Genomic DNA, 21135 nt, shown 5'->3' on the forward strand with positions numbered 1-21135 from the left:
GCAACTCCTTGCCTCTGTCCCTAATACTGCATGCCCCTAAACTATGGCTGTCATAACCTCTCAGTGTTCTTACTGATAAGCTGAGAAATTTTCTGGCTAACTGGTTGGCTATAGTGTGATTCAATGGTATAAATGGCTTGTTTTGGTGGTGTTTTGGTGGGGGAATAAAATGCCCAAGAAACATTTGATACATATTTTGTTGGTTATGAAGTCTGAAAAAAGATTGTAGTTCTAGCTCTGCCATCCAGAGTCTGTGTGTGATCTAGTGGAAAGTTATTTAGCCATTTCCCTATCTGTAAAATGGGACTATTGTAGTAATACATACTCTGGAGGGTCCTGGTAAATAAATTATCCAGTGTATGTGAGATGCCTAGCATTGTACTACCACAAAATTATCTCCTCATTTCTCCCTTATTAATTCGGGAAAAGTAAACCATTTTAGTTGGTCCCTATGTCAATTTAGATTTACTGGATAACTCATCTCCTGTTTTGGCACAGTATAGCTTTTCTTAGGTCCCCCAAAATAACTTCTTGCATGCCTAATGAACACTGGTAGTGTTGATTGATATCTTTTCCTTTTGGACCTGGAGTATTTCCTGTATCCTTGTCCATTTGGCTAATTTGCTGAGTATAATCAAACTTTTTCCCTCCTGTCTTAATCCCAAATAACCAAAAGGAAAGCTGATAAGTGCTGCTGAGCCATATACCAAAATTTTCATGGTTTTTGAGCTAGCAGGTATAATCCTTTGCTGCTTTTTAGCTTTAATTAGTTATTCCACGAAAGTTCATTTTCTAGCAATTTATTATATATTCTGTTGATGTCTAAGCGTCAGCATGTTCCATAGCTTGAATGTTATGTATAGAAAGGCCTATAGTATTTATAGGAAACATTCTATCCAGTTTTAAGATACTTGTTCATTTTAAATCTTATGGATATACTTTGAACTTTTTCATATAATATAGAAATAGCATTAGATTTTGATAGCATTGAAAGGTATTCTAATTGTTAACTATTCTACATTAAAGTAATTGTGACCAGACGCGGTGGCTCACGGCTGTAATCCCAACTCTTTGGGAGGCCGAGGCAGGTGGATCACTTGAGGTCAGGAGTTTGAGATCAGCCTGACCAATATGGTGAAACCCCATTTCTACTAAAAATACAAAAACTAGCCGGGGTGGTGGCAGGCGCGTGTAGTCCCAGCTACTTGGGAGGCTGAGGCAGGAGAATTGCTTGAACCCGGAGGTGGAGGTTGCAGTGAGCTGAGATTGCACCACTGCACCCCTCTTCCAAAAAAAAAGTAATTGCATAGAATATATTGCTTAAATGCAGGTTTTTGTTTGTTTTTTGAGACAGAGTTTCGTTTTTGTTGTCTAGGCTGGAGTGCAATGCTGGAGTGCAATGGCACAATCTCCGCTCACTGCAACCTCCACCTCCTGGGTTCAAGCAATCCTCCTGTCTCAGCCCCCCAAGTAGCTGGGATTACAGGCATGTGCCACTACGCCTGGCTAATTTTGTATTTTTAGTAGAGATGGGGTTTTACCATGTTGGTCAGGCTGGTCTCGAACTCTGGACCTCAGGTGATCTGCCCACCTCGGCCTCCCAAAGTGCTGGGATTACAGGTGTGAACCACCCTGCCCAACCTTTTTAAAAATGCAGTCTTAGTGTGCATTGCCATAGTTAATACATTTAAGTAGTGTAGCATAGAACTTTTTTTAGTAGAAACATTTTAGATAAGGAAAATAATTCTATAAATGGCTTATGGATCTGGGTGGTAGAGTTTATATTGAAAGATTGACTTGGTTTTAGCCTTTGAATTCTGACAAAATGAGAAGTTCCTCCTTCTAGTTCTTTTCTGTACTTTGGGGCCAGGGGCTTGAAAAGGCTTCTGAGACTGGATTGTGTATCTTCTTGGAAGTGCATTAGAGGTGCAGTGGAAACTTCAAAATATGGGTGCATCTCACAGTTGGATGTATGATATAACTTCAGGAGGACAGATTACTTGGGGGCAAGTATAGGTCCTAATTTCTTTTATATTCAACTATCGGTGATAATATCTAATTATAGGGAGTCAGAATTAAGAAGGGACTCTATGTTAATAGACTGTTATTTTTTTTTTCTTTTTTAGACAGAGTCTAACTCTGTCACCCAGGCTGGAGTGCAGTGGAGCGGTCTTGGCTCACTGGCAACCTCCACCTCCTGGGTTCAAGCTTTTCTCCTGCCGCAGCCTCCTGAGTAGCGGGAACTACATGTGCATGCCACCACACCCAGCTAATTTTTGTAGTTTTAGTTGAGATGGGATTTCACCATGTTGGCCAGGCTGGTCTTGAATTCCTGACCTCTGGTGATCCACCCTCCTCGGCCTCCCAAAGTGCTGGGATTACAGGCGTGAGCTACCGCGCCTGGCCTAGATTGTTCTTATAATCAAACTTATTGTGAGACTGTTGTGCTATATTATTTCCCCTTTGAAGATGGATTTTATCAACTCCATATATTCTCCAAACTAGATGGGTTGTAATTTAAGATGTAAAACTGTAAGCTAGTCTCAGGCAGTTATTGATCCATGTTTCTTACCGGTTAAGAACTTCATGGTCTTGCTACATGCCTTGCTCCCCTCTCTCATCTTCATTCTTGAATGTTGACTGAAAGTGATCTAGATCTAGTGTGTGCTAGACATTTACCTTTTATATCTTAAAATGAGTAATCTACCAAACTAACGTCCTCCCAGTGAGAAGGAGACAACAGGCATGGTAACTAAAACAAATGCCATTTTTGATTTTTTGTTTATAGCTAAGATTAATACCAAATAGAAAACTACCTGAAGGGTTTGTCATAGTCATTTGTGCTCAGGAATTATAATATTGTATATGTTGAAATTATTATTTTGGGGACCAGAAATGCTTTTTTATTTCTCACGTTGAGCTTTTTCTTTAGTTTAATGAAATTCAGGAGATGTTTGCTCTACTTCGCTTTTTGTTGTAAAATAATTTGTCATTTACTCTTAGACATTGTGGTGTCTTATACAGTTGTACAGTAAATGTACCTAAGGTTTGTCCATGTCTAATTAAGAACTACAAATCTATCCAACCTATTCCTAAAAAACCAAGATAGAGACTGGACATGGTGGCACATGCCTGTAATTGCAGCACTTTGGGAGGCTGAGGCAGGCAGATAAGTTGTGGTCAGGAGTTCGAGACCAGCCTGGCCAACTTGATGAAACCCTGACTCTATTGAAAATATAAAAATTAGCCAGGTATGGTGGCACACACCTATAATCCCAGCTACTCGGGAGGCTGAGGCAAGAGAATCATTTGAACCCAGGAGGCGGAGGTTGCAGTGAACTGAGATCGTGCCACTGCACTCCAGTCTGGGTGACAAAGTGAGACTCCATCTCAAAAGCAAAACAAAAATAAGATAGAAATATTTTATATCTTAAATAATTATACCTTCATGTTTGAGTAAACACCTTTTTCATGATTTTAAGTTATTTTCCCTTAGTGTTTTTTTTTTTTGAGACAGAATTCACTCTTGTTGCCCAGGCCCGATTTTGGCTCACCGCAGCCTCCGCCTCCCAGGTTCAAGCAGTTCTGTCTCAGCCTCCTGAGTAGCTGGAATTACAGACATGCACCACCGTGCCTGGCTAATTTTGTGTTTTCAGTAGAGATGGGGTTTCTCCACGTTGGTCAGGCTGGTCTCTCAAACTCCCGACCTCAGGTGATCCGCCCACCTCGGCCTCCCAAAGTGCTGGGATTACAAGCATGAGGCACCCCTGCCAGCCTTCCCTTAGTACCTTTTTGGATAATTAGGTTCAACTCTGTGAAGGAGTAAGTCTGGTAGCAGGAAGATGGCACAGGCTTATGTGTACAGTGTGGCTTGTTTTGCGAGATCAAGAGAAAGAGCTGCATGTGTCTATGGATTTAGGTAGACATATTTAGGTTTCATTATATGCACATAAACATTGACTTAACACAAATGATCTGCGTTTCTGGTTTAAACTGATATTTGTACTTATTAATTTTTTTGCATATTAAGAGATTGTCATGGCTTAGTTTTTCTATTGATTTAATTTATGCTGCCAGAATTTATTATAACACTGTATATCAACTGTAGAAGTAAACATTTAAAGAGTTTAAAGCAGTAGGATTGCATTGAATGATTGTTATAGATCAAAATAAAGGAAAATTCTACACTATAATTTGGTAGGTTGAATGTTGCTTTTATATGTATTCAATATTTATTCAAGACATTTATTGACCACCTATTACATGGTAGACCCCTTACTCCATACCGAGTATTCAACTTATATTTAATACCAAAGAAAGGAAATAATATTGAGAATATAGGCGAAATTATATATTTCAAATTAAAGAAGTGCTGTTATCCACTGATTTGTTTCAGGGATTCAGCTTATAAACAAAAGCCAAAGTAAGGAAATAATATCTAGAAAGTGGAGTAAGTTACATATTTAAAATAAAGAAATGTAGACTGGGTGTGGTGGGTCATACCTGTAATCCCAGCACTTTGGGAGGCTGAGGCAGGTAGATAACTTGAACCCAGGAGTTCAAGACCAGCCTGGGCAACTTGGTGAGACCCTCTTTCCAAAAAATACAAATATTAGCTGGGCATGGTGGTGCTCACCTGTTGTCCCAGCTGCTTGGGATACTGAGGCAGGAGGATTGCTTGAGCCTGGGAAGCCGAATTTGCAGTGAGCTGAGATTGTGCCACTGCACTTCAGCCTGGGTGACACAGTAAGAACCTGTCTTAAACAAACAAACAAAAAGTTATTACTCAATGGATAGTTTGCCATTCAATTTAAAAATAACCTTTGAATGAAACAAATATAAAACCAATTATAGAGACATAGCAAGAATTATTCTATTTTTGTACTTAAGGAATGGAATCACTATTCTTTTTATTTTATTTATTTATTTTTTTGAAATGAAGTCGCTCTCTGTTACCCAGGCTGGAGTGCAGTGGCGGGATCTCAGCTTACTGCAACCTCTGTCTCCCGAGTTCATGCGATTCTCCTGCCTCAGCCTCCCGAGTAGCCGGGACTACAGGCGCATGCCACCACGCCCAGCTACTTTTTGTATTTTTACTAGAGACGGGGTTTCACCATATTGGCCAGGCTGGTCTCAAACTCCTGACCTTGTGATCCACCTGCCTCGGCCTCCCAAAATGCTGGGATTACAGTTGTGAGCCACTGCGCCTGGTTCTTTTTAATTATTTAATTTATTATTATTATTAAGAGACAGAGTCTCACTTGGTCACCGAGGCTGGAGTACATTGGTGTGATCATAACTCACTGCAGCCTCAAACTCCTGGGTTGAAGCAGTCTTCCTGTTTGACTCCTAAGTAGTTAATGCTATAGGTGTATACCATGATGCCTGGCTTAGTTTTTTAAAAAATTTGTAGAGGCAGGGTGTTACTGTGTTGAACAGATGGGGCTCAAACTCAAGTGATTCTCCTGCCTGAGCCTCCCAAAGCACTGGGATTACTTGAGATACTCTTTAAATATGAAAACTGGAAAATCAAAACTGAGCATACCTTTAAGTTTAAAACTCTTTTATTTGAGGAAAATTTTAAACTAAAGCAAGGTTGCAAGAAAATAGTATGAAGAGTTTTTCAGTTTATCCCCTCATCAGGATTCACCTAGTGTCAACTTCCTTCTTCATCCTTGCCCTGCCCGTCCCCGTTCCCAGGTTTATTCAACTCACTCATTATATATGCAGTTTTTCTTAACCATGTGAGGATAATTTGCATATGTAATACCCTCTTACCCCAAATATTATACTAAGAATATTGGTTTCTTAAATAACCATAGTTCACTTATCAACTTAAGTATATTTAATATTGACAACACACTTTTATGTCAGTTGTCCATATTCCAATTTTGTCAGTTGATCCAATAATATTCTTTATAGCATTTTCTTACCTCCAGCACAAGATTCAGTCTAGGATCAAATATCGCATTTAGTTATATTTTCTTATAGCTTCCTTTAAAATCTGGACTGTTTACAGACTTTCTTTGTCTTTTATGACATTGACATATTTGAAAATACAATACCCCCAAGATTGTGTGATCTGACCGTGCTTTAAAGTCATAATAGTGAGCCACTACTAATAAAGGTTATTTTAAGTATTTTTCTGTCCTCCATTTAAACTTGTCATGGGGAAAAAAGCAAATATTGAAATCATCTCAGCTTTTTAGCCTTTCCGTTTTACAATCAAAGTTATAGAATGAATTTTCTTGGTAATTAATACATATTTAGTGCATATGTAAAGACAATGTTGCAATCTAGATTTTCTGATTTATATTATCATGTGATTTTAATTTTTAATTTTTTTTTTCTTTTGATTTTTTTTTTAAAGCTACACATTTGAAGTTTGATCAGCATCTTGAGTAAATTTTCATTTTTATAAATCTGTCTTCCTTCCTGGTAGCATTCTGCCACCTAGTGGAAATTTATGTCCTCCAGCATATGTCTCAGAATTTAGCTGGAACGCAAGATGCATTTTAATAAATAAAAAATAGTTTAGAATCGTTGAGGTTCGTTGGTTGACATGTAATTTTTTTACAACTGTGAATGCCTTGTTCTAAACAAGAGTATAGTAGAGATAAAATTCTTAGCAAATGAGAGCTTAGTAGATGTCTTAAATTGTTACTGAGTATTAAAACCTGCTCATCTTTCTCAACAATAAGTACTCTACATTTATCTTCTTCATCAATGAAATTTTAACCAAAGCATCCTATTTTTCCATCAGTCAATTTTTGTTTGTTTTTGAGTCTAGCTCTTTTTTTTTGTTTGTTTGTTTGTTTTTTTGAGACGGAGTCTCGTGCTGTCGCCCAGGCTGGAGTGCAGTGGCCGGATCTCCGCTCACTGCAAGCTCCGCCTCCCGGGTTTACGCCATTCTCCTGCCTCAGCCTCCCGAGTAACTGGGACTACAGGCGCCCGCCACCTCGCCCGGCTAGTTTTTTTGTATTTTTTAGTAGAGACGGGGTTTCGCCATGTTAGCCAGGATGGCCTCGATCTTCTACCTCGTGATCCGCCCGTCTCGGCCTCCCAAAGTGCTGGGATTACAGGCTTGAGCCACCGCGCCCGGCCTTGAGTCTAGCTCTTGTCACCCAGGCTGGAGTGCAGTGGTGCTATCTCAGCTTACTGCAACCTCCACCTTCTGGTTCTAGTGATTCTCCTGCCTCAGCCTCCCAAATAACCAGGATTACAGGCACCCGCCACCACGGCCAGCTAATTTTTTAGTTTTAGTAGAGATGGGGTTTCACTATGTTGGTCAGGCTGGTCTCAAACTCCTGACCTCAGGTGATCCACCTGCCTCGACCTCCCAAAGTGCTGGGACTACAGGCATGAGCCACCATGCCCTGCAAGATACACATTTTTAGTAGGACTTGAGGAACATTTCTGACTTGGAGTTGTACATACATTCTGCATAGTTATATTAGAATATGAAATCTGAGGTTGTTTTCAGTATAGGCATTTATGAAAAAGAATATTGAGAATTATCTGTTTAAAGAAAGTAGTTCTGAATTACAAGATGCATTCAGTCATATAACACCTTCATAGAGTCATGTATATTTTTTAGTGTGCTTATCTTATTTCTAATTATTCTGTCTTAGTTGCTGATGTATATTCAGGATGAGTGGATTAGGAGAAAACTTGGATCCACTGGCCACTGATTCACGAAAACGCAAATTGCCATGTGATGCTCCAGGACAAGGGTAGGTGACTTATTTCCTGGTGCTTTACCACACTTGTTCTCCTGCCTCTGCCTTTGTTTAAGGATAACATTTTAACTTCTGGTCATTTACATTCTCTGGTTAGATTTTTTGGTGGTTTCACTTCATGGTAAATAGAGTGTTACTGATGAGATGGACATCTTTTTGATGTAATAGAAGTTTTTTTTTTTATTGCTGATTCAGATAGAAGGTAGAATATTAACAATTTGTGATACTATAAGAATTTCTGAATGGAAGGCGGGGTAGGAGTTACAAATAGATGACCAAGGTTATGTCATGTGCGTCCATGTGAAGAGACCACCAAACAGGCTGTAAAGCAACAAGGCTGTTTATTTCACCTGGGTGCAGGCGGGCTGAGTCCGAAAAGAGAGCCAGCAAAGGGTACTGTGATTATCATTAGTTCTTATAGGTTTTGGGGATAGGCGGTGGAGTTAGGAGCACTGTTTCCTGGGCAGGGGGTGGATCTCACAAAGTACATTCTCAAGGGTGGGGAGAATTACAAAGAGCCTTCTTAAGGGTGGGGAGATTACAAAGAACCTTCTTAAGGATGGGGGAGATTACAAAGTACATTGATCAGTTAGGGTGGGTCAGAAACAAATCACAGTGGTGGAATGTCCTCAGTTAAGGCTATTTTCACTTCTTTTGTGGATCTTCAGTTGCTTCAGGCCATCTGGATGTAAACATGCAGGCTTGGGCTCAGAGGCCTGACAGTTATTATGAGTAAGAATCTTTGCTGTCTTTTAAGAATGGGTTATAAGTTGATATTTTGTCATGTGTTAGGTTGCATCCTTTTTTTACCAAGTGAAATGAGAAGCTTAAAAATTAGAAACAAAATAATGTAATCTGTACAACACTACTCCATAGCTTTTAAAGTGTTTGCCAAAGTCAGTGTCAATTGAAGTTTAATGTGATAGTTGAAAAATACCAATCTATGATGAATAAAACTTCATCATCAGTAAGTAGCTACCAGTTTTTTTGTTATTATTTGTTAGTTGTTTTATTATCTCTAAGAAGTAAAGATGATTTATTCATATTTTCTAGATGAAGTAACTGAGGCTAACTCTGCCCAAGGCCACCTAGCTAACAAAGATGGAACTGGATTTAGGTTTACGTGAATCTCGATTATGTTGTACTACTTCTCCAAGACAGCATTTTTGATAGTTTACATTGGCTGAGTTTAGTTTGTTTACATATGAAAATAATAGGCTGGGTGTGGTGGCTCACACCTGTAATCCCAGCACTTTGGGAGGCCAGGGCGGGTGGATCACCTGAGGTTAGGAGTTCAAGACCAGCCTGACCAACATGGTGAAACCTCATCTCTACTAAAAATGCAAATATTAGCCAGGCATGGTGGCACATGCCTGTAATCCCAGCTACTAGGGAGGCTGAGGCAGGAGAATCGCCTGAATCCGGGAGGCGGAGGTTGCATTGAGCTGAGATCGCACCATTGTACTCCATCCTGGGCAACAAGAGCGAAACTCCGTCTCAAGGAAAAAAAAAAAAAAAAAAAAAGGTAATAGTGTTGTATAGGGGCTGATTCTGCTAACAGCTCTTTTGTGATACGTATTATGTCTCCTTTCCCCCCTTTCTACCCCTTTTCCCTTAGTCTTACCTGCAGTGGTGAAAAGCGGAGACGGGAGCAGGAAAGTAAATATATTGAAGAATTGGCTGAGCTGATATCTGCCAATCTTAGTGATATTGACAATTTCAATGTCAAACCAGATAAATGTGCGATTTTAAAGGAAACAGTAAGACAGATACGTCAAATAAAAGAGCAAGGTAATAAAAACACTCATGTCTTTTAGAACAGTAGTGGTTCCCAACTCTTTTGGCACCAGGGACTGGTTTTGTGGAAGCCAGTTTTTCCATGGACCTGGTAGAGGGGATGGTTTCAGGATGATTCAAGCGCATTACATTTGTGGTGTACTTTATTTCTATTATGATTACATTGTAACATATAATGAAATAATTATACAACTCACCATAATGTAGAAATCAGTGGGAGCCCTGAGCTTGTTTTCCTGCAGCTAGACAGGTCCATCTGGGGGTAATGGGAGAAACTGACAGATCATCAGGCATTAGAGAATCATAAGGAGCACACAACCTAGATCCCTCGCATGCGGAGTTCACATTAGGGTTTGCACACCTGTGAGAATCTAATGCTGCTTCTGAGCTGACAGGATGTGGAACTCAGGTGGTAATGTGAGCGATGGGGAGGGGCTGTTGTAAATACAGATTAAACTTTGCTCACTTGCCCACTGCTGACCTGCTGTGCGGCCCCATTCCTAACAGGCCACGGACTGATATTTGACTGTGGCCTGGAGGTCGGGGACCCCTGTTTTAGAAGGGACTTGTTGCTATATTTGCCTTTTTGCTCCTTTATTTGGGTAGAGACTACAACTGGTGGAGGCTAGCAAGCATGGGAATAGACAGATGTGTTGATCAGCTGTGCTTTTTGTTATTTATGTATTTATTTGTTTTGAGACAATGTCTCACTTTGTCACCCGGGCTGGAGTGTAGTGGTGTGATCTCAGCTCACTACAACCTCCACGTCCTGGATTCAAGAGATTCTCCTGCCTCAGCCTCCCAAGTAGCTAGGATTACAGGCACCCGCCACCACACCTAGCTAAGTTTTGTATTTTTAGTAGAGACAGAGTTTCACCATGTTGGCCAGGCTGGTCTCAAACTCCTGACCTCAGGTGATCCACCCGCCTCAGCCTCCCAGAGTGCTGGGATTACAGGCGTGAGCCACTGCACTGGGCCTCCAGCTATGCTCTTTAGAAATGGTTAACAGACAATTCCCTGTCATTTGTTAGTTCCCTTTCAGGAAGCTGTGGGATAGTACATTTAGTAGTGAAACAATTTAGGTATCTTCTGGCTTCCTGGGTAACTATGAAGTTTAGTTTTGATGTTATAATACTGTAGCATCATTCTCTTATGAGGAAACGTTTTGTATGTATGTATGGGCATGTGCATGTGTATTTTTATGTCTCTTCTGGGGACTATTTCAAGATAATGTAATCTATAACTGATAAGTGTGTTATTTGTTATACCGCCTTCTGTCTTTTCAGGAAAAACTATTTCCAATGATGATGATGTTCAAAAAGCCGATGTATCTTCTACAGGGCAGGGAGTTATTGATAAAGACTCCTTAGGACCGCTTTTACTTCAGGCAAGTATAAAGATTTTAACTGTCCAGTAAGCTGTGTTGCAGTTTGATTTATTATAAAGTTATAAAAAAAGAATAAATTTTGGTTGGGAAATGAGAACAAAAAGAAAACATTTTTCTTTGAGACAATTCAGTATTCTGAATATGATGGCAAAATGCTCTTATATTTACAATATACATAATTCAGGAAGCCTTGGCCCCCTAGTAAAAATATAGTTGAAAATTGAGAAACCACACATATACAAACATAAAAATATAAAGAAGCAGGGAAGGAAAGGTAACCTGTAATTGCACAGAGATATTTGGGTACAAATGGCCCTTCATATCCATGGGTTTTGCACTGCAGATTTGGAGGCTGGGGAAGAAATAAAAAATAATGTTAAAACAATAAAAAATATGGCCGGGCACGGTGGCTCATGCCTGTAATCCCAGCATTTTGGGAGGCCAAGGCGGGTGGATCATGAGGTCAGGAGATTGAGACCATCCTGGCTAACATGGTGAAACCCCGTCTCTACTAAAAATACAAAAAATAGCTGGGCATGGTGGTGGGTGTCTGTAGTCCCAGCTACTACTCGGGAGGCTGAGGCAGGAGAATGGCGTGAACCTGGGAGGTGGAGCTTGCAGTGAGCCTAGATTGCGCCACTGCACTCTGGCCTGGGTGACAGAGCAAGACTGAGTCTCAAACAAAAAAAAACTAAAAAAAAAAAATACTTGTTTGATGACAATTTATATAGCATTTACATTGTATTAGGTATTATAAGTAATCTAGAGATGATTAAAATTATATTGGAATATATGCATGGGCTATAGGCAAATTCACCATTTTATATCGGGGACTTGAGCCTCCTCGGATTTTGCTGTCTTTGGGAGGTCTTGGAACCAATCTTATACAGATACCAGGGGATAATGACTGTACGTTTTAGCTCAGACATTGTTGGTGAATTTTTGCATGATTAATCACATGGCACGCTTTAGTTTTATATTCTTGAGGAATTGTTAACACTTAAATACGTGCATTGTATTTGTTTAGGGGCTGAAGCCCTTCATAAAGTTAACTTGTCAACTTCTTTTTGTTTCAGGTAGTTTGTTCCAACTACTTTTAGTTGATCAGTTGTGAAATTCATCTTTGTAAATTCTCATTAAGGAATGCTATAGCAGTTTCTGTAGCTTGACTTGGCATCAAATGGAAAAAATGGGAAGAGCTAAGGATGCTTTTCTCCCTTTTAAAAACTCCTTTGAAGATATAATTCTTTAAAAATTAGGTTAGACATTAATTCAGATTTCATGCTGAACATATTTATGTACACACTCCGCCACCCCCAATTCTTCTTTTTTTTTTCCCCCAGTAAGGCCTGTAGTGATGGTGCTAATGTTAGTAGTAATGGTGGCTTATAGTTGTTTGCAGTAATTAAGTCAGTGGTAGTTTTTACACATTTTGCTTATTACTATGGCTGCTGTTTGCTGATAATACCGTAACAAAATACCACAGACTTGGTATTTATTGGTACCAAATAAATTTATTTCTTACAGTGTTGGAGGCTGAAGTCCAGGATCAAGGTGTCGGCAGGATTGGATTCTCCATTTCTTGTCACTGTGTTCTCCCATGGCCTTTTCTGTGCATGCACATTCCTGGTGTCTTTCTCTCCCCTTATAGGATACCGGTCATATTGGATTAGGGTCCCCACCCGTATGACCTCATTTATCTTTAATTACCTCCTTGAAGGTCTTGTTTCCAAATACAGTTATGTTGATGGTTAGAGTTTCAATTTAAGAATTAAAGGGAGGAGGATACAATTCAGTCAATAACAGCCTATATTAACATATCCTATTTTAGGCATTAGATGGTTTCCTATTTGTGGTGAATCGAGATGGAAACATTGTATTTGTGTCAGAAAATGTCACACAATACCTGCAATATAAGCAAGAGGACCTGGTTAACACAAGTGTTTACAATATCTTACATGAAGAAGACAGAAAGGATTTTCTTAAAAATTTACCAAAATCTACAGGTAGGCTTTTAATGTGTATTTTCTAAATAGGGTAAATTTTTTTTCTTGACCATTTCTTAGAAAATTGAATGTATCTTTTAGGAAGTCAAGCGATCAAATGAGGGTAGAAAGGCATGTGATTTAATAGCAAAATTTTGACATATGGTGTCAGTGAATTAAAAATTTGGTATACATTTTAAGAGGCATATAGTTACAAAATATGCAGTGAGATTTCTGTTAAAGTTGAAATTATTCACATGTTTTGTATGTTGCCAGCCTGAAATGTTAGTATAGATATAACTATGGAAAACATGCATAATGAGAAAATGCAGCTTGAATTCTTGATGATGGTCATAGAATGAGTTACAAGCTTTTTAAAATGTCATTTCAATTTGTTTTCCAAAGTTAATGGAGTTTCCTGGACAAATGAGACCCAGAGACAAAAAAGCCATACATTTAATTGCCGTATGTTGATGAAAACACCACATGATATTCTGGAAGACATAAACGCCAGTCCTGAAATGCGCCAGAGATATGAAACAATGCAGTGCTTTGCCCTGTCTCAGCCACGAGCTATGATGGAGGAAGGGGAAGGTAAGAGCTATCATATGTTTGTGATGTTCATGAAACAAATAGTAGCCGTACTTGGAGTTTTGAAACTTCTATTGTAACCTTTCTTACTGAATTCCATGTCCTTGCTTGCCTATTGAACATACATATCCAAAAGTTAAGTATAATCCTTAGCAGGGTGAATTTTTTATTACAGATTTGCAATCTTGTATGATCTGTGTGGCACGCCGCATTACTACAGGAGAAAGAGCATTTCCATCAAACCCTGAGAGCTTTATTACCAGACATGATCTTTCAGGTAAAAACTCTTTCTCTCTCTCTTTGTATGTGTGTATACGTACATTTTTATTTTGGAAATTTTTGTAAATGTTACTATTTTTAATCTGTACTATCATAAAAATGTATACCTACTACAATGAGTGCTTTATATGTATCACTTTTCATGTTTCTTATGCAACCCTAAAAGAATTTCACTAAAATTCTTGGCATTTTGAGTTGGGTATGTTTGGCACTTTAAATCCCCCAAATAAATTAAAAAAACAAATTTAGGGGCACCTGGTTTTCTCTCCAAATGGCATTTTGCGTCAGAATTTAGTGTTTCTTTACTCTAACTTCAAGCCTATTTGTCATAAAGAAACATGTTTAAAAAAAAAAAAAAATTACAGGTAATTTAATGAGAATTATTGGGAGTAGTTCCTTTTTTTTTTTTGAGATGGAGTCTTGCTCTGTCACCCAGGCTGGAGTGCAATAGTGTGATCTTGATTCATTGCAACCTCCACTTCTTGGGTTCAAGTAATTTTCCTGCCACAGCCTCCCAAACAGTTGGGACTACAGGCACGTGCCACCATGCCCGGCTAATTGTAGTATTTTTAGTAGGGATGGGGTTTCACCATATTGTCCAGACTGGTCTCGAACTCTTGACCTCAAGTGATTCGCCTGCCTCTGCCTCCCAAAGTGCTGGGATTACAGTTGTGAGCCACTGTGCCTGGCTGGGAGTCATTCTTGATGTCAACCTGAGTTTCAGTCTTGGTCTGCCTTTTTTAATCATAGAAATAAAAAATTAAAGACATTGTGGTTGGTAAGATGCATTAATGAAATTAAACACTGTGGCAATATTATTTTTATTTACCTTCGGGGTTACTCTTATGGTCACCTAAGTGTAAATGAGGATGCCAAGGGTTTGTCATATATGCCCCATCTCAGAGATAAAGAAATAGAGGCTTGGTAACAGTTTGGGTTATTGTCCAAGATCATGGCTAATAAGAAAATTTATAGCTCTGTCTGCCTGACTTAGCCTGTATTCTTTGCTTTGTGTAATGCTAATTTTATAATGTGGACCTTTACCAAGTGATATAAAACTGGAGTAGGTATACATAAACATAAAACATACTTATCGCTATTACATATGTATGTGTATGTTTGTAATATGCATATATAATATACATAATATAGAATATTTTTAAAGAAATATTGCTGTTTTTGCAGTCATTCAGCCATTTTATGCCATACTCAGTAACCTATCTTCAGGCTTTTTGAGATTAATTTTCACAATTAAAAAGAAGTAGCAAAGAATTATTTTGACAGTTCAAAGTACAATCTATTTATGCTGATGGATATTACTTTTTTTTTTTTTTTTTTTTTTGAGACAGAGTCTTGCTTTGTCATGCCCAGTCTGGAGTGCAGTGATTTGATCTCGGCTCACTGCAACCTCTGCCTCCTGGGTTCAAGCGATTCTCCTGCCTCAGCCTCCCGAGTAGGTGAAATTACAGTGCCACCATGCCCGGCTAATTTTTTCTATTTTTAGTAGAGACAGGGTTTCACCATGTTGGTCAGGCTGGTCTCGAACTCCTGACCTCAGGTAATCCGCCTGCCTTGGCCTCCCAAAGTGCTGGGATTACAGCATAAGCCACCATGCCCGGCTGTATATTACTTTATATTTGAACATTTTCTCTGTATTAACTCACCTCAGATAAACTTAGTGACAGCAATTTTTATATATTATTTTATGCTTTTAGAGTGGGTCTTTCTCTGCACGTCTTATGGTTTGGCAGTGTTAATTTTCTACTTGAATAGCCATGTTTTACATTTGTTACTGAAAATACTAAATAAAATATCTTTAAGCAGTTTAGCATCTTTGAAAATTATCTCATCAGTATATAAAAGCAATACATGTTTATTACAAAAGTTAGAAATTACCAAGCATGAAAGAAAACAGGACATGATGAAGAAAAATATTACCAAGCAAGAAAGATCAAATGCTTTGTGTGATTAACATCATTTAAAACTGAGATCCTACTTACCGTAGTTACAGTTAATGCCTTCCAGTGGTTATCTCTTATATTATAGGATGCTTACTGCACTCAACACAATACATGTTTTGACCTCAGGACATATTTTATCTTCTGTCCCTGATGTGTTTCATATAATAAACTTTTTATGAACATCTATTTTGTATTTGTCATGTGGCCCAGGGCAAACTCAGGGGAGGTGGTTGAGGACAAATCTCTATTTTGGGCACAAGTGCACAGGTATTTACTCCTTCCCCGAATGCGTTTGTCCGTTTTCCCTACTCTCCCCCTGCTACTAATAAGATTTTTGGTCACCATTAAAATTCTGAATTTTCAACTGATTATTGGACTGGTGGTTTATCAATATTAGTGCCTTTTAAATATCCAGTAGTTTTTGCAGAATTACCTTTCACTATGAAGCCCCATAAGTTTTCCCAAACCAAACTTGGTTTTCTTCCGTGTTTTTACTTTTCTAATGAATATGTCATAGAAAGCATAAATACATGGGCAAGACTTTTTTTTTTTTTTTTTTGAGATGGAGTCTTGCTCTGTTGCCCAGGCTGGAGCGCAGTGGTGCGATCTCAGCTCACTGCAACCTCTGCCTCCTGGGTTCAAACTTTTCTCCTGCCTCAGCCTACCAAGTAGTTGGGACTACAGGTACGTGCCACCACACTTGGCTAATTTTTTGTATTTTTAGTAGAGATGGGATTTTACCATGTTAGCCAGGATGGTCTCGAACTCCTGACCTCGTGATCCGCCCACCTTGGCCTCCCAAAGTATTGGGATTACAGACTCACGTGAGTCACTGCGCCTGGCCTGGGCAAGCCTTTTCTATGTCTTTCCTGATTTGTGTGGAATCAGTTTATTGCCCACTTCTTTCAAGCTATTTGTCTGTACCTCTTGGGTCACGACTTCCATCATCACTGGGATTTGGCATATCTGTTGGTGCTGAGCATAAGAGATTGCCTAGATCTGATTATTGCATTTCTTTGTAAAACCTACACAAAACAGACAAAACAGATAACTATTGGCAATCTTGACATCAGCAGGAGTCTCATATGAAGTCTGCCATGTTTAACCATGGAGCATATTTTGTCACAGAAAAGATTACTGAGGATGTCCAGGTCAAAAACTGTGTGACCAGTTATTATGGCTTGGATCATTCTGTCTGCATTCAGAGATACAGAAAAGGCCTAGAAGCTGATCCAAGACCAGCCATGGAAGCTGGTCACATAGTTTTTGACCTGTATATCCTCAGTAATTAGTCTGAATTTTCTAAGGGCACTTTCATCATTCTGCAGATCAGCAAGGTTCATTTCAAAAACACAGTTCTTTAGGCCGTCAGATGCAGTGTTGGTTCCTTGAGCCCTTTTGACTAGTTTGTTACCAATTAAACATAGCTAGTGCTTTCATATCATACCAGTCTTTTTTAGAAAATAGATTAACCATTTTCTTCTTTGCTCCCTTTCTGTGACTTTTTGTAAGGCACTTGCTTTTGCCAGCCACCCTAGTGCTGCTTAGAGTGAAAAGGCCTAGACATTTTTTAAGGACCATCTGTTGTCATGAAACCTTCTTTAATTCCATGGTATTTTTGAGTATGTATATTTGGTGTCTTCACTGTATTTGATATTAAGCAAAAGTTGTCAGAAGCTTCCAGCGTTGTAGAAATGAGTATTTGGTTAACTCTCCAAGTTTAGGTATTAAGTGTACAAAAATGCGATCATCTCTCAGATGCAAAGAATTGTCCCTGCTGGCTCTTTAAGCAGGTGTTTTCTCTTGCTTCATAGTTGTAGGGACAGAATCTGTTTGCACAAACAACTTTCCTCATAGGTGTTATTTTTTTCCTTTACACGAAAATGAACTTAAGGTTATCTGGACATGTTATAGTCAGTATGTTCAGAAAGTAAAAGGAGTTTGTGTGATATACTCATAAATTCTGTACAGCATTTGGGAAAGGACTGTTTTTCTATATTCCCACATCACTTCTGACCCCAGATGTATTTTTTTCTCCACTAAACCAGTGCTCTGTCTGACATAAGCTGGGTGCCCTACAATTTTAGTTTGGACAGTTTCTACCTGGGTTTAGCATTAGATCTTATAAGTTTAAGGGTTCAGTCCCACAAGACTGCCTGTACTTCACTTCAGATGCCAGTTGCAAGTCCTGGCCTTCCGTACTTCTGACTGACTGGCTATAAATTGGGCCTCTGATCCTCTCCTTAGGTTTGATGATTTGCTAGAATGGCCCAAGAAATCCGGAAATGCTTTACTCAGGTTTACTGGTTTCTTATGAAGGATACAAATCAGGAATAGCTCAATGGGAGAAATATATAGGACAAGGTATTAGGGGGTGAGGATGAGGTTTGGAGGTTCTGTGCCCTCTCTGGGCTTATAGCCTTCCCAGCACCTTAATGTGTTCATCCTTTGGAAGCTCATCAAATCTCTTGTTCAAGAGTTTTTTTGTTTTGTTTTGTTTTGTTTTAATTGGAGACGGAGTCTTGCTCTGTCGCCTAGGCTGGAGTACAGTGGCACTTTCTTGGCTCACTGTAACCTCTGCCTCCTGGGTTCAAGCCATTCTCCTGCCTCAGCCTCCCAAGTAGCTGGGATTACAGGTATGCGCCACTACACCCAGCTAAGTTTTGTATTCTTAGTAAAGATGGGGTTTCACCATGTTGACCAGGCTGGTCTCGAACTCTTGACCTTGTGATCTGTCCGCCGCGGCCTCCCAAAGTGCTGGGATTACAGACGTGAGCCACTGTTCCTGGCCCAAGAGTTTTTTTTTTTTTGAGACAGAGTCTCATTCTGTCACCAGGCTGGAGTGCAGTGGCGTGATCTCAGCTCACTGCAACCTCCGCCTCCCAGGTTCAAGCGATTCTCCTGCCTCACCCTCCCTAGTAGCTGGGACTACAGGCACGTGCCACCATGCCCAGCTAATTTTTGTATATTTAATAGAGACAGGGTTTCACCATGTTGGCCAGGATGGTCTCAATATTTTGACCTCGTGATCCACCTACCTTGGCCTCCCAAAGTGTTGGGATTACAGGTGTGCGGCACCGTGCTCGGCCAAGAGTTTTTTTTATAGAATTTAATCACCAGGTTCTCCTTCCTCCCTCATCCCCCATTCCTGGAGGTTAGTAGGTGGAACTACTAACAGAAAGTTCCGATCCTTTAATTACTTGGTTTTTCTGATACCAGCTCCATCTTGAGGTGATCTAGAGACCCCAACCTAAGTCACCTCATTAGCATAAATTGAGGTGTGTTCCAAAGGAGCTCTTTATGAATAACTTGAAAATACTTTTATTACTCAGGAAATTCTGAGGATTTTAGATAGGAGCTCTGTGCTAGAAATCTGACAAAGGCCAAATGTATTATTATACTCCTTAGCAGAACTTGTAAGGAGAATCCTGTGGTGCTGTGTCTTAAGGAGAAAAGCTCTGGATGTAGTAGAAATTTGGATCAGAGAAGGTGGAGCAAAGATTTAATATCTTTTATGTTATTCTCCAGTGCTAAGCCATGTGTAGGCAGCCGGTAAATACTTGTGGGCTGGATATAACTCTTTTTCCTTTTTCTGTTTAATAGGAAAGGTTGTCAATATAGATACAAATTCACTAAGATCCTCCATGAGGCCTGGCTTTGAAGATATAATCCGAAGGTGTATTCAGAGATTTTTTAGTCTAAATGATGGGCAGTCATGGTCCCAGAAACGTCACTATCAAGAAGGTAAAGAATTTTGGGGTTGATTCTTTTTATCATTTTATTCTTTAGAGACAGGGCCTTGCTATCTTGCCCAGGCTGGACTCAAACTGCTGGGTTTAAGTGATCCTTCTGCCTCAGCTTCTGAGTAGCCGAGACTGCAGGTGCACACCACCATACCTGGTTTTGGGGTTGATTCTTGATCTTGTTTGTCATTATGTTTGGTGTACACATGGCTGTAGTTGCTGCTCTTCTGTTGGTGAGGGGTAGGAAATGATTCCTGAGTGTTCTTATTTCACCCTGTTGATAATTTTGATGCAGATCCAGTCTTTCCTTGGATTTTTAGAAATGTTGTACTTGAAGTATATTTCCTCCCTATCCCCTCCTGTGTATATTTGTTTTGCTGACTGTAGTTACCAGTGATGGGATATTTTCCCCAACAGCTTATCTTAATGGCCATGCAGAAACCCCAGTATATCGATTCTCATTGGCTGATGGAACTATAGTGACTGCACAGACGAAAAGCAAACTCTTCCGAAATCCTGTAACAAATGATCGACATGGCTTTGTCTCAACTCACTTTCTTCAGAGGTAATGATAGATTACTGTGTATTCTAATACGAAATGCAGCAGTGTTCTCAAAATGCTTTATTATTAAAGTAAAAAAGGAAGGGACAAAATGAGACAAAACTTAGGAAGGTTATTGGGTTTGATGAAATGAGTTTAGATTCCTGGATTATGATTTGTTTAAGGTTGTATTTTTATGTGAAAGTGATTATTTATTAAATACTTTACAGGAAATCTAGGGGATGGGAAGGCTAATGGGTGGATAAAAGAGCATATAAAATCTGATTACATGTCTTACCATTCATTTCTGATGATGTGTTTTGCTTTGGGGACTGCATTTAAAATTTGAGGCTACACTTTAAGAATAAAGGTGTAGTTACTGTCGGTGTTGGTAGTGGCAAATAAGCAATGCATGAAGGGGAAGATATTCACCCACTAATTATCTTGAATAATTTGCAGGTACCTCCAGGTGAAGCCCTAGATAATGTGGCAACTCTAATAAAGCCCACCTGAAACTCCAGTTAACATAGCTGTTGGTCTTTCATAATACTACAGTGGTCTTAGTCATATAGATTCTGTGGCTTGCTGAAAAGTATGTTGTTAGGTAAATAATTGATCGATTGACTGGAATTGTCACTAGGTATTGGAATGTTGCCTAAAAGGTTAAGTTCCTGGGTAGTTAATTCATCCCATTTTTTAAATTCCCTCTCCCTGCCTTCCTTTCTTTCTTTCTTTCTTCTTCTTCTTCTTCTTTTTTTTTTTTTTTATTAAACAGAGACAGGGTCTTGATCTGTCGCCCAGGCTGGAGTGCAGTAGTGCCATCACAGCTCACTGCAACCTCGAACTCCTGGGCTCAGGCCATCCTCCCACTGCAGCCTCTTGAGTAGCTAGGACTACAGCTGTGTGTCACTATGCCTGGCCAATTTTTAAATTTTTAGTAGAGACATGATCTTGCTGTGTTGCCCAAGCTGGTTTCAAACTCCTGAGCTCAAGTGATCCTCCTGCCTCAACTTCCCAAAATGCTGGGAATATAGGTGTGAGCCACTGTAGCTGGCCGGTGTTTTAAAATTTCATTTTATTTTAAATCTGATTAAAGGCTTTCATGCATGCTT

At 39.4% G+C, this 21135-nt stretch overlaps 1 protein-coding gene across 6 annotated transcripts in view; it reads left to right on the forward strand.

Annotated features, from left to right (window-relative positions):
* Nucleotides 1–21135, forward strand: part of NCOA3 (nuclear receptor coactivator 3) — a 146111-nt gene that overhangs the window by 107100 nt on the left and 17876 nt on the right. For all 6 annotated transcript variants that reach the window (XM_023192491.2, XM_023192493.2, XM_023192488.2 and 3 more), the window contains 8 exons: nucleotides 7632–7733; nucleotides 9358–9530; nucleotides 10823–10923; nucleotides 12755–12929; nucleotides 13314–13502; nucleotides 13675–13776; nucleotides 19343–19483; nucleotides 19900–20047. In XM_023192491.2, the coding sequence (XP_023048259.2) occupies nucleotides 7651–7733; nucleotides 9358–9530; nucleotides 10823–10923; nucleotides 12755–12929; nucleotides 13314–13502; nucleotides 13675–13776; nucleotides 19343–19483; nucleotides 19900–20047 (1112 nt within the window). In that variant the 5' untranslated portion in view covers nucleotides 7632–7650. The remainder of the gene's footprint in view (nucleotides 1–7631; nucleotides 7734–9357; nucleotides 9531–10822; nucleotides 10924–12754; nucleotides 12930–13313; nucleotides 13503–13674; nucleotides 13777–19342; nucleotides 19484–19899; nucleotides 20048–21135) is intronic.

This window comes from Piliocolobus tephrosceles, chromosome 20 (assembly GCF_002776525.5).
Source record: "Piliocolobus tephrosceles isolate RC106 chromosome 20, ASM277652v3, whole genome shotgun sequence".
In the NCBI taxonomy this organism is placed as follows: domain Eukaryota; kingdom Metazoa; phylum Chordata; class Mammalia; order Primates; family Cercopithecidae; genus Piliocolobus; species Piliocolobus tephrosceles.